The sequence below is a fragment of the Neophocaena asiaeorientalis genome, unplaced genomic scaffold (genome assembly GCF_003031525.2).
Source record: "Neophocaena asiaeorientalis asiaeorientalis breed wild unplaced genomic scaffold, Neophocaena_asiaeorientalis_V1.1 scaffold669, whole genome shotgun sequence".
Lineage (NCBI taxonomy): Eukaryota > Metazoa > Chordata > Mammalia > Artiodactyla > Phocoenidae > Neophocaena > Neophocaena asiaeorientalis.
Window position 1 is genome coordinate 1,344,042 of NW_020174694.1, and position 13,711 is coordinate 1,357,752.

Sequence of the window (13,711 nt, forward strand, 5' to 3'; positions counted from 1 at the left end):
ACTGCTTCCGGTTCTTACGGACTGTGCCGGCTATGACTGCTTCCGGTTCTTACGGACTGTGCCGGCTCCACCATCAGCATTTATATCTTCAACCTGGACACTACCCATCAATACAGAGGAGTCCGTCTGGCTGTCCCACCAGTGGTGAAGCTTCTGCAGTGGACAGGCTGGTGGGACACGTCCCAGGCCCTGCCGCCTACACCTAATTCACCTGGTCTGCTTCCTTTCCTAACTTCCTCTCTGTGTGACATACCAGAAAGAGAATAGGCACTGGAGTCAGAAATACCACTTATTAGCTGCGGAGCTTGGGAGAATTTATTGTACCCTCGGACTCTGTTTTCTTTGTCTGTCAAGCGATCATAATGCTGTCTTCATAGGATTGCTGATTATTTAATGAAATCATATATGAAAATTGTTAGGATGTAGCAGGAATGATAACTCCTATATCCTATCGACATTCTTTAGCTCTTGGTCATTCACCTGGGAAACTAAAAGGTGACATGATCCCAAACAGGGAATTATTTATCCTGCTAATCTTCACGCTCCATCGTCTCTCCCCAACAGTGTGAGCTGACTGAAGGTCCTCTTTTTTTGGTGGCTTTCACGCAGGCCGACTTAGACAAGCGTCAGTGCGTGGGTGAATCATGCCTTTGGTCTGTGTGCATAAGGAATCCACAACAATTCTTCAGGGCCCCAGACTTTCGTGCCTATCTGTAGAGTCTGGCGTAGCTCCCCACCTAACAGAGCTAGAACAGTGGCCAACGGGCTGCTGGATGACAGAGACACACGGAGAAGACAGGACCTTAACCAAGGCTGGACGCCTAGACCATCCTGCCGGAGCCTGTGCAGAAAACAGACTCGCTGCAAAATCAAGGGTCAGACCCTCCCCGGGAGCCACAGATGCTCCAGCAAAACAAGGTCTATCTTCAGGTGCAGAGTAGGCCAGACACATCTGGCCTGCAGGGCGCTGGGCCCACCCGATGCTCTGTGAGCTGTGTTTTGCCGTGTGGTTTAGAGCCATTCAGACCCATGGGCTCCAAACTCAGCCCATCTCTTGCAACTGTTTATTAGTCCTTCAAGATGGTCTTGGTCACCTCCCTCCCTGACCCTCCTTTTCTGACTCTTATTCACTCACAACTAGACCCCTGCTACCTCATCTTCAACCATAACTTTGCCTCCTGTGAGATGAAGTAAACAGGGGGATCAGGCATGAACACTCTCAGTGTTCTGCCCTCTCCTGACACTTGCCCCCCACGCAGTTCCCCTAAAGCTCTAATGAGTGATGGGCGAACAGTGACGTGGCCGGCATCAGAGACGTCAGGTGCCTGGAGTTACTGCCATTGCTTCTTAATGGAGTCAGCCGGCGACCGATAACTGCCCCCGTCCTAAAGAGCTCTCTACGCCCACCCTTCCCATCTATCTGTGTCCTTGGACCACTCCCTCCTGGCTGCTCGGAGAACCTACTCCCTCTCTGCCACCTCTGCCCTTCTCTGCAGCCCTACTTGAGAGGGCTGCCAGCATTCTCAAGTCGCTCCCATTCTAAGGGGAAAATCCTCCCCCATCTCGTGATCCCCTCTAGCTAAAATAAAATTCCTCTTCTCCCCTGTTATAGGCTGAATTGTGTCCTCCCCAGATTCATCTGTTGAAGTCCTAACATCCAAGTCCTCCAGCCGTGACTGTATTTGGACCAGGGCCTTTACATCGGTAATTAAGTTAAAGCGAGGTCATTAGGGCGAGTCCTCACCCAACATAACTGGTGTTCTTATAAGACGATGGGATCAGGATGTAGATACACACAGAGGGAAGACCAAGCCAACGGGAGAGGCCTAGGGACAAACGGGCACCTTGAGCTCAGCCTTCTAGCCCACGAAGCTGTGAGAAAAGAAATTTCTGTTGCTGAGGCCACGGGTGGTACTTTGTTATGGCAGCCGGAGCATACCAATACATTCCCTTAAACGCTGGATTCTCCAAAGGGCAGACTCCTTTGCTCTCTCTACATCCTCAGCTCCCAGGGTCCCCCCTCCCTGCAGTCTGGCTCTCCCCTCCCCTCCCCCCTCCTGGACCTCTGCGTTTGGCACAAAGGAATCTCAGCCCCCTGGGCACCCACAGAGCTCTCCGGCCCTGACCTCTGCTTCCCTCCACCTCGAGAATGTTGAACACAAAACTCGGTCCTGAGCCCCCTTCCCTTAGTCCCCTCAGGTGATCCCATCCATGCTCCTGGGTTCAGCTATTCTGTAAAATAGGTTTATTTTGCTCAAATTTGTAACTCTGGTGTATACCAACCCTTCGTGCAGCACGTCTGAGCAACCCCTCGACACCTCTTGTCTCCCCACATCCACATTCCTCTCAGGAGTCCCTGGTTGCTTATGATTAGGGCTACAAGGCTCCATCACCCCCTCCACAGCATGAATATTCTCCCTCCATTGCCAGTTTGGAGGTTTGGTCCTATTAACTGGAGGGTCTTCTTATCTCATATAATTCTCACGCTTAAAACTTTTCCATGCTCCCCTGTCATCCCTGGGATAAGCGGGAAACTCCCTTCAATGGCCCACCTGTCCAGCCTCACCTCTGCCCACTCTCTCAGTGCCCTGGGCCCCCAGTTTCCCAAATCCAAAACCTGGTCTCTCCGCAGTGCCTTTGCTCAGGCTAAACACTGAGCTGGGGTGCCTCCTGCCTTGGCTCCCACACCGGCCCCGCCCCACACTGGCCCCACCCCCTGTGCACAGGTGTGCATCCTCCAGAAAGACCTATCCCCTTTCACCTCTCCCTCGCTTTGCTCCTCAAATTTCCGTGCACAGCTCTGTCTCTGCCCTCTCCGCATTCTTTCCAGCACCATCTATTTATATGTCTGACTTTATAAGCAGGCATGGCATAGGCTGTGCCGATGTAACTCCCAGTTATCCTGTTGGAAGAAGTTTTGAAGTGAACTGACTCATCAATAAGCTCTATGTTAACCAGAAAAATTAATTAAGGGCAAGATTCCAGGCCTAAGATTCTACTTCTTTAAGGTTTTACCGTGCCTGGCACCACTTTTTCCTTACAGTCTTGACTGATTCATTGGCTAAGATAGTCTTGGTGGGGCTATTCTTCCTCTTGGTTTTCTATTTATAATACTAGGTGTGCTGACTCAGGCTGGAAGAACCAAGCCATTTGGGAAAAGTTGAACGAGTTTGTGGGTGAATTAAACCTCCCTATCCTCAACTTTTGACTTTTTACTCACCTGGCCTCCCCGCCCGCCGGGGGAATGTTGTAGGCTTCAGGAGTGAGGAGGAAAAAGGAATTTTTAAAAAAGTGGACCCACCCACTTACTCCAAAGTCATGTGGATTTGTCAGACCAAATCTGTGTGATTTCAAGTCGGGATTATCCAAGTGGAGACATTTTAATTCACGAGTTTGTCCTCGTGGAAAAGAATTTCTCCAACCAACTGCCCAGCTGCTTCTCAAACACATTTGTGATCCAGAGCTGTTGTCAATAAAAAGGTCTCCACAGAAAACATGGATCTGTTTCACTCCTGGCTGACAAGCGCTGCTCTGAATGTAACAAGAGCACTTTTTTTTTCCCTTAAAGGAGCCAAAACTTAAATGAACAAAGAATGACGACTTTATGAATTTATTAAAAGCTAATGAATAAAGAATAGAATTCTCAAGTAGAAATTATCCCATGGACTAAAACCAGAGCTTCCACGGGGCTAAACCATGGGGGAAATATTATTTTGTTTGTAAAGAGCAAGTTTTCAAAAATTCAGCTAATGTTTTTTCCCCAGTCCATACTCCAGGAGTCTCACTCATAAAAGATGGTTACGCTTCGATCCATATCTCCATTTACATCAGCCATGAAATAGTAACAGCATCTACATCACATAGATAAATACAGTTTTTGAGCCTTTGAAAGCTGAATGAGATAAAATGAGTTAACATTTCCCTTGGGAATATGGAAGGATTAAATACTGCATTTGAAGGCCATTGCAATGATCTTTCACAGAAATTGGTTACTGTTAGACAAAGTGATCGGGGACCGTGCTCCACGAGTCAGGCCCTCTCTCTGCAATCTCTGCCTCTCTACAATGTACAAGTGTCTGGAATAAAGGGAACAGCAATGGCCCAGGGACCTGGAGAGCTGCTTCCAGGCATCCTGTCTTCCCTCTGCCCATCTTCACCTCTCCTCGCCTCCGTGCCCCTCAGCCTCAGACCACTCCCAGTGAAACACATCCACAGAAGGGATGCTCGGAAATGACCTTCCAGCACCAACACCTTTCTCCTTGTGCTCAGTGCTGTGCAAAGCAAAATGCAGCAAGCGTTCTAGAAGGTTAAACATAAGGCACATTGCACACAGTTTTCTTTTCATTCCTGTCGCTTTCTAGTCACTAATATCAGGTTGGCCAGACCTTAAAAAAAGAGAGTATGCAGTGTGTGTGCATATGTGTGTGTGTGCGTGTGTGCGTGCGTGTCTTGGGGCATGGGGGTGGGGAGGGACCTTTTGCAGGTCATTGCAAAAGAAAGATGAGAATAAAACAGGAAGGAGCTAGGATGCACCCACCTTGCCCCACTTAGAAGCACACAAGGCTTGAGGCAACTGAGCTGAGGAAATCAGAGTGTTCCTCTGCCTGCCACCCACCCACCAGTCCTCAGGCTGCAGAGACCCTGGGCAGAGCCAGCCTGGGCATGGCACCCATCAACGGTTGCAGCGATGACTGTACACAGCTTCCCATAACTCAACCTGAAACCGGGCAAACCCCATTTCGGGTTTCGTTACCAGCCCCACGTTCGCTGCCAAGGCTCCCAGGCCTTCTGGGGGACTCAAGGCCAAGTTTCACTAACGGGGATGCTATTACAGGGCAAAATTAAAGTGGAATTAATCTGCCTCCATCCCGCACACGCTTTGGGTTTATCAGTTCGTTTCAGATAAAGCCTGAAAATTCCACATATAAGTTGCCCACAATTCAGGAGGCACTGCTAGATTTCCAAGCACAATCAACCAGTATTTCATCCTGGGGCCACTGAAACCCGAGCCCGTGTTTCGAGCCATCGGTGCTGGACCGCATTCCTGGTGGGAGCCCTGCGCTCCATCTGGGCGTTTCGTCCCAGTCAGATAATACCAGACGGATCTCTGTAACAGGCAGGCCCCGGCCAACAGCACCGAGCCATCTCCCCGAGACAGCTGTTTCACACAAGGCCCCATTGTCTGAAAGAGGCTCGGATCGGTTTACTTCGAGAGCTGCGGGAACGTTCTGTCAGCTGCCCCGGCCGCGAGGAAACCTCGCTCACTGCAGATTTCCCTTCTTCTGTTACCGAGCCAAAAACCTACCATCGACTGTTAGGGAGGAAGGTTTCACCCAAGAACTAAAGTCCTCGCGCTGCTTTTATTTTCGCAGGGAAAACAACAGACCCACACACCCAAAGAATTTATAGATGGACTTTTGGAAAGCTGGCTGGAGGGGACCGGGTGACCGCGAGTGCTTGTTTTCTCTCTGTGCTTCCTTGAGCACTTTGTCCAGTTTTGGGGAAAGCAGTGTTTTCCAGTCCTGGAAGGCCACAAACAAGATCCCTAGGAAGCAGCGGTCAGAATCAGGATGATTGCAGCATAAAATAAGTGATCACTGACTAATTCCTGAAGACTGGATGGCTTTTTTTTTTTTTTCTTCAACTCTGTGATAGAGAAAGGTGATGGCAGCCACCACACGCCCCAGATCTGAACCTCAGGTTCCCATTGACCAGATGAGCTCTCTTCCTAACTTCTCCCCCGACCCCTGCCAGTGGACATGTTGTATTTTGAATTCAGGAAGATACTTAACAAAATACCTTACATTCTTATAAGCGTGATGAATAACTCTGGACGTGAAGACAGCAAGCCTGACCCATCTACCTTCAGCTGCTGCAGACTTTTTTTGGGGGGCAGTGGGGTGGATATTTCTGTGTGTGTGGTAAAATGTACGTGAGATCTACCATTTTAACCGTTTTTAAGTGGGCCGTTCAGAGGCATTAAAGCAGTCACCCAAACGTTTAAAAATATTGAAAATTTGGAATAATTCCGGGGCCCCACGAAATAAATTAAGCAGGTGTGGTTAGACTCGTTCCTTTCTTCCACCCTATCCTTACGTTTCCCTACCGAGGATGAAGACCAGCTCTCCTGGGAGGGATCTGTCACGGAGCCAACCGTCGTCATGTACCCTGAAGAGAGACCTTCCTATCTAGGACCCAAAGGACACATAAGGTGGCCTGGCCAAGAGACAGATCTGCGTTTGACCCATTTATCAAATCTATTTTTCTGAGTGTACACAGACTTCTTTTTTTTTAAGCTGGTTACTCAGACATTGGCTATGCCTGCCAAACGGGATTGGCCCCTCTTCCTTACCACTCGCCCCCCCTTATAAAAAAAGCAAAGGTTAAATGAGAGAATTAGTAAAAACAAAGGCCCTCTGCAACTCCAGGCCCACTTATCAGAACAGGACTGTGGTTGCCAAGGAAGCAGGGACAGATATGTATGCGGAGCTTTAGAGCAGCCAAGCACACACAAAGTATCATTATCTTGTCAAATGTTATTCGTGTTGTATCTATTCCATCAGGCGCTTCTGTGTTGTGTGACCTTGGAGGAGGGACTGCCAGAGAGCTGTTGTGAGGGCAAATAAAACAACACCTGTCAAAGCCTATATAGCCCACGGCCCAGGGGACTGTAAGGACAAGATGGATGCTTTCTCACTGGTTTATATTCTCCCTTCCTCCCGGCTTTCTGGTCAGATCCTCACTGATTTCCATTTGCCTCATTTGAAATTGGCGACTCTTTGACCGGGCATGTGTGTGTACCTCTGCGCTGTTTAGAATTCTGGAATGCTAGTGGGTGGAAACTTCTGTTTTGTACCATCCAGGGCATGAAAGATAGAGAAAGCTTTCAAGTGCTTATGGGATGGAATCGCGTCCCAAGAGCTGGAAGGGACACGCGGGTTCGTCTAGCTCACGCAGCTGACCGACACACAAGTCCTTTCTAGCCTCTCTGTGGTAGGCGCTCGTGTCTCTGCCGAATCTCTCTTCAGATCAAGCAGCGCTCTCTACCTCGCAAGGGACCTCCCCTTCTAGCTTTTGGCAACAATAGCTGCGAACTACCTGTTGAATATTTTGTAACTACTTAGGAAGAAAGATTTTGCTAAGGAAAATACTTTTGTAAAACAGTATTTCCAAAATAGTCCCAGGACTCAAATACATATTCACTGATCCCCTACTCTGTGCCAAGAACCGTCAGAGGGGCAGCGGATATGAAGATGAATGAGACAAGAGTAATTTCGGTCCTCAGACCTCACTTTTCAGTGGAGGAGAGAGATACATAGATTACCATCAAATAAAGTTGGAAACACCTGATAGACAAATGTGCAGGCTTTTACAGAAGCACCAGGGAGGCACACCCAACTCAGCCTGAAGGGATGCATGCTGCAAAGACTTCTAGACGGTGAGGCCCAAGCTGAGATTTGAAGGAAGAGCCATTTTTGTAGGTTAGATAGGTTTTGTAGGTTAAATAGATGTTTCTAATCTGAATCAGTTTTGTACATCTAAAAAAACATGTAGGAAAGGCATTTACCTCTGATCTTTGTGTTAGCTGTTTGATCTAAAGTTATAAAATTGTATCTAAAAAAATTAGTAAGTTGGACTTTTCACTATAGACCATTGGCTTTCAAACTATTCCAGGAATCCTGGGATTTTTTTTGGTGGCAGGGAGGGTTTCTAGGGACCTCTGTCCAGAGAGTGGTAGAGGCTGAGCAGATAGGACTCCAGGCCCTCACCAAAGAGCTTCACCGTTCTTCCTATTATATTTATTGGTGTTGTGTGTAATTTTTTTTTTAACTTAGAAAAAGGGGGCTCTGATATCGAAATATGTTTCAAACTACACAGGGAGACTCACTCCCCAGTGCAGCGGGTCTCATTGCATACTTGTCATCTAAGATTAATTTACTCAGTTGAATACTTTAAGCAAAGCACCAGAAATACTCCCACCCTAAGTTATCTTTGTCTGTTCTGCAGCCATGACCTTCACACCCCACCACCGCCCTCAGGCAGCAACCTTGTAAAACAGAGGCAGATTTGAGAAAATTTATCACTACTCTAAAGACAGCGTCCTTAAGAAGACGGCTTATTCATGGTGGGACAGCGGCACTTTCGTGTACAAAGACAGCAAATCATTATTAGAACAAATCTTGTTATAACAAAATACCTTCATATGGAAGAGGTTTATGAGTCCTATTTATAAATCAATATTGCAAATAACATGTACAGTAAAATTCTGGAACAGTGAATGAATGAGCAGTTCCTTCATGTTCAAGCTACAAATATGCTTCTCTTTCATCTCAAACATAGGATGAGAACCTGATTTTCTAACAAGGTTCTCACCTTCCAAATATATGTGCTGGTATCAAAATACATTGACTTGTTTTCATAGCTCCTTAAGTGTTAAGGAAGACTTTTCTAAATATGTATACGATGACTATCCTCACGCATCATATAAAGCTGGGTTGAGAGAAGTAGATCTAGTCTCAGATGGGAAGAAAACATCAGATTAAAAGAAAACACCAGATGAGCAGCTTCCCTAGGTCTTATTGGAAGCCAAGCAGCGAAGCTAGAACAAGTTCGAATCCATGCATTGCATGGACTGAAATCTGCAAGACAGCTTGCCCTGTTGAGCTGTGCACCCGAGGCCACTGCTCCTTAGACATGGGCATTTTTCCCAGGAAAAGCTACTAGGCTTCGGGTATACTCACGGGGAAAGGAGAATAAGAAGATGCGACTGCTAAGAATTTCTTACCGAAAACTTCCCCCGCCCACTGCTGCCGGGCTGTGCTTCACACCCCTGTCACTTGGGCACAGAGCATATTCTCCCTGTGGATCCACACCTGGGTGAGCCTGCAGTGGCACCAACGGTTGGGTCAAGTGTCAAGGAGGTTTACTTTTCCACTGCTAAGTTGTTTGCACTCATAACATGCAAGAACAAAAGGAACGTTACAGAAACCCATTGATGGATTTTCTAACCTGCTCAGAAAGGCAACAACTAAGTTAGTCAGCGGGTGGATAGGGGTCAGAAGCAAGAAAAAGCAGAGAAGAGCTGTGAGCAAGACACAGAGCGGAAATCCCACAACCTGCAAACTGTCATTTTCCAGTCTCCATTCTCACAAAAGTACTCCCTTTAAGGAAAACTCACTGCTCCCGGACACAATCAGTTTGGTTCACGTAGTAAGTCAACTGAACGTGATTTACAGAAAGCTCTCGATCTAATTGTTAAGAAATTATTATTGTTTTTGTTAGGGATGATAATGCACGATGGTTATATACGTATACATAAAGTCCTTATCAGAGATAACGTGGTGAAGTGACGGGATGCGCTGGATTTTCTTTAAGATCCTCTGGCAAAAATGATGACAAGTGGGGGAAGATGAGACCAGCCAGTAGTTGAGCTGGGTGATGGGAATATGGGGGTTCATTACAGTAAACCCTCTACTTTTGCAAGTGTTTTTAAATGTTCACAATAAAAAGTTAAATGATTTTAAAAATAGGTCTAGGGCTTCCCTGGTGGCGCAGTGGTTGCGAGTCCGCCTGCCCATGCAGGGGACACGGGTCCGTGCCCTGGTCCGGGAAGATCCCACATGCCGCGGAGCGGCTGGGCCCGTGAGCCATGGCCGCTGAGCCTACGCGTCCGGAGCCTGTGCTCCGCAACGGGAGAGGCCACAACAGTGAGAGGCCCGCGTACCGCAAAAAAAAAAAAAAGGGCTAAAACCACATCACGCTAATCCTCTTCCAGGTGGTTCCCACACAAAAATGAAGGCAGGCTTTGATGCCTACCACTGAATTTCTCTGATTCAAACATATCATCGGTTGGAAGATCCACCATTCGTTTAATAATCGTTTTTCGGAGGGAAATAAAAAACCCAAAAAAAAAAAAAAGGGCTAAAACCACATCACGCTAATCCTCTTCCAGGTGGTTCCCACACAAAAATGAAGGCAGGCTTTGATGCCTACCACTGAATTTCTCTGATTCAAACATATCATCGGTTGGAAGATCCACCATTCGTTTAATAATCGTTTTTCGGAGGGAAATAAAAAACCCAAAAAAAAAAAAAAGGGCTAAAACCACATCACGCTAATCCTCTTCCAGGTGGTTCCCACACAAAAATGAAGGCAGGCTTTGATGCCTACCACTGAATTTCTCTGATTCAAACATATCATCGGTTGGAAGATCCACCATTCGTTTAATAATCGTTTTTCGGAGGGAAATAAAAAACCCAAAAAAAAAAAAAAGGGCTAAAACCACATCACGCTAATCCTCTTCCAGGTGGTTCCCACACAAAAATGAAGGCAGGCTTTGATGCCTACCACTGAATTTCTCTGATTCAAACATATCATCGGTTGGAAGATCCACCATTCGTTTAATAATCGTTTTTCGGAGGGAAATAAAAAACCCAAAAAAAAAAAAAAGGGCTAAAACCACATCACGCTAATCCTCTTCCAGGTGGTTCCCACACAAAAATGAAGGCAGGCTTTGATGCCTACCACTGAATTTCTCTGATTCAAACATATCATCGGTTGGAAGATCCACCATTCGTTTAATAATCGTTTTTCGGAGGGAAATAAAAAACCCAAAAAAAAAAAAAAGGGCTAAAACCACATCACGCTAATCCTCTTCCAGGTGGTTCCCACACAAAAATGAAGGCAGGCTTTGATGCCTACCACTGAATTTCTCTGATTCAAACATATCATCGGTTGGAAGATCCACCATTCGTTTAATAATCGTTTTTCGGAGGGAAATAAAAAACCCAAAAAAAAAAAAAAGGGCTAAAACCACATCACGCTAATCCTCTTCCAGGTGGTTCCCACACAAAAATGAAGGCAGGCTTTGATGCCTACCACTGAATTTCTCTGATTCAAACATATCATCGGTTGGAAGATCCACCATTCGTTTAATAATCGTTTTTCGGAGGGAAATAAAAAACCCAAAAAAAAAAAAAAAGGTCTAAAACCACATCACGCTAATACTCTTCCAGGTGGTTCCCACACAAAAATGAAGGCAGGCTTTGATGCCTACCACTGAATTTCTCTGATTCAAAAATATCATCGGTTGGAAGATCCACCATTCATTTAATAATCGTTTTTCGGAGGGAAATAAACACGCAACAATGAAATACACACTGATTATAAATGCTATTCCAATTTCAAAATCGTTATCAATGTGCAACCGGACTGCAGTAATCTGGCAACTTCTTTGTCAACTGTTAATAGGAATCGTTGTTAAAAGTCAAAGTCTGAAAAGAACGGTGTGCGGAGTCTCCGTTATTTATTTAACTTAACCATCCTTTATTTGATCATTTACCTTAACCCATTAAATTGGGTTAATTGCTTTAGCGGCTGAAGGTTTGCCTTCCTAAAACCTAAGGGGGAAAGTGCGGGCTAACCAGGTCCAAGGATGTCAATAAGCTTGGCGTCTACGGGCCTAGACACGACTGGCCTTGTTTTAATCCTGTATGTTAATGAAAGTAATACACCTGTAAGATTATAAATGCCCAAGGCACGCGTATCTGGGGATCTTGAAACTATTTAGAATTTCTGTTCATTCCCTGCGGGAGCATCTTGGGGAAGAGAAACCGTGTCGGAAGCATGCGTCCACCCCACGTTGGTCCAGAGGTGGAGGTCGCGGAGGCAGAGGTAGAGAAGGTGTTACAGCTGCCTGGCGTGTGTGTCTGTGTGTGTGTGGGGGGGGGGGGCTTGTCTTTATTGGGCACCAGGGGTGTGTGGACTCGGCCTGAACCGCCCAGCTCTTCCACACGTTCCCGTTTGGGGCGGGGACCTGCACGGCTTGCCCAGCGCTATGAAAGCATCCCCTCCCCGGCCCCGGGGACCCGGCCCCGGGGACCCGACCCCGGGGGGCGCGTGCGCAGGCGCTGCGCCGCACTTACTGTCCTCGGGCAGGTTGTTCTCGCGCTCTTCTCTCTCCATCTGCTGGCACCACCCTTCCATGCGGTCCCGCTCCGCCTGGAGAAGCTTCAGAAACCAGTGGCCGTCCCGGTGGCACACTGACCTCTGCACGGCCTCCAGGGGATCTTCGGTGATTGAGTCAATCCAGGGGTCTGGGGGCGGCAGAATGGAAGGGTCGAAATCCGCATCGAAGTCCTCGTCGGCCGCGCAGGCGTGGTAGTGGTTTCCTGAGCCCTGGATGCTGACCGTGGAGGTGCTGGCGTCCCGGGAGAACTGTCTGGCCACCGGGCCGGGGCATGAATTGTCCTCTATAGACTCCAGAGAGTTCTCCAGGTTATCGTGGAAGTCCAGGTCGGCCTGCACGGCTGTCGTCACACTGTTGGATCGAGTGAACCTGCGGAAGCTTGGAGGGATAGAGAGAGACGAGTTAGTTCAAAGATGTTTCTCAAAGCAGAATTACATTCTGTGTCTTTTCGTGGGTGTGCAAGAGGGGGTCTCATCTTCTCAGTCTGCAGAGGTAGCCCTTGACGCCGGCGCATCGATTGCCCTGGCTCTAGTGTAAAGAGCACAGAGCCCTCATCTCTGTTCAATATGGAATGTGAAAACGTATCTAGAGAAGGTTTAGAAGTGGACCGCAGGCACCACTCTCAAAGCCAGAATGATGTCCGGGGTTCAACTTCCTCCCCAAATCGGCAGTGGCTTGAATCCTGACATTCAGTGAAGGGTAAATTTGGTGAGGGGTAAGGAAACAATTCAGTTATCTCTTAGTCTGCGTAATTTCCTTTGAAACAAGAGGAGAGAAAACAACAACAACCCACCTGGGCCAAAACTCTCTTGAATCCCACATAACCACATTTCCCAGGGACAGCTCTTACCTGAAAGCAAACTAAACTGTCATTAAGCTCCCCTTAACGTTAAAGCTCCTTCCCCTGGGAAGTTTTCACCTGTCTCTTGATCACAGGGTCATCGTGATAATTTGATACAAAGCCTTTGGGGCAAAATCAGCTCGAGGTTCTAGAGTTTTCCGGTACCATCCTTCCCTGCGCCTTTAATTTCCCTCTCCATAGTTCTTCTACCAAGGTGATAAAAGACAACTTGTTAACACCATTTTATATGGACATACAACCAAATGGTTCTAGATTTCTCTTGACCCCTACCGCAAAGGTGAGGATGTATGGAAGGAGGGAGGGGTGGGGAAGGACAGGGGAGCAGTGAATTCTTTCTCAGACAAGGGGCAAGGGAAGGTGTGGGCCTGAAGTAATTTAAAACACACCCCCAGAAAGCTTCCTTGGCTCCTAGAGCAGACAGGAAATGATGATTTAACAGGATATAAGAGGATATGTCTACTGAAGGCAGCATCAGGTATCTGTTACCCCCACTTTATACTTCTTTTTTTTTTAAGGTAACTTCCTGATCTAATATTTTATTTATTTTTTATTCTGAAGAAATATATGTAACATAAAATTTACAAGTTTAACCATTTTTAAATGTACGGTTCAGTGGCATTAAATACATTCACACTGTTGTACAACCATCACCACCATCCATCTCCAGAACCTTTTCATCTTCCCCAGTTGAAACTCTGTACCCGTTAAACAACTCCCCATTCCCCCTTCCTTCCAGCCTCTGGCAACCACAATTCCACTTTCTGTCTCTCTGAATTTGACTACTCTAGGTCCTTCATGTAAGTTGAGTCATACGGTATGTGTCTTTCTGTCGCTGGCTTATTTCACTTAGCCTGATGTCTTCAAGGTTCATCCATATTGTA

General features: G+C 46.9%; 1 protein-coding gene across 2 annotated transcripts in view; it reads right to left on the reverse strand.

The window, feature by feature from the left end:
• The window catches only part of DLGAP1 (DLG associated protein 1), a 321,534-nt gene that overhangs the window by 14,110 nt on the left and 293,713 nt on the right, over window positions 1-13,711 (reverse strand). For both annotated transcript variants that reach the window (XM_024758946.1, XM_024758947.1), the window contains exon 7: window positions 11,925-12,346. In XM_024758946.1, the coding sequence (XP_024614714.1) occupies window positions 11,925-12,346 (422 nt within the window). The remainder of the gene's footprint in view (window positions 1-11,924; window positions 12,347-13,711) is intronic.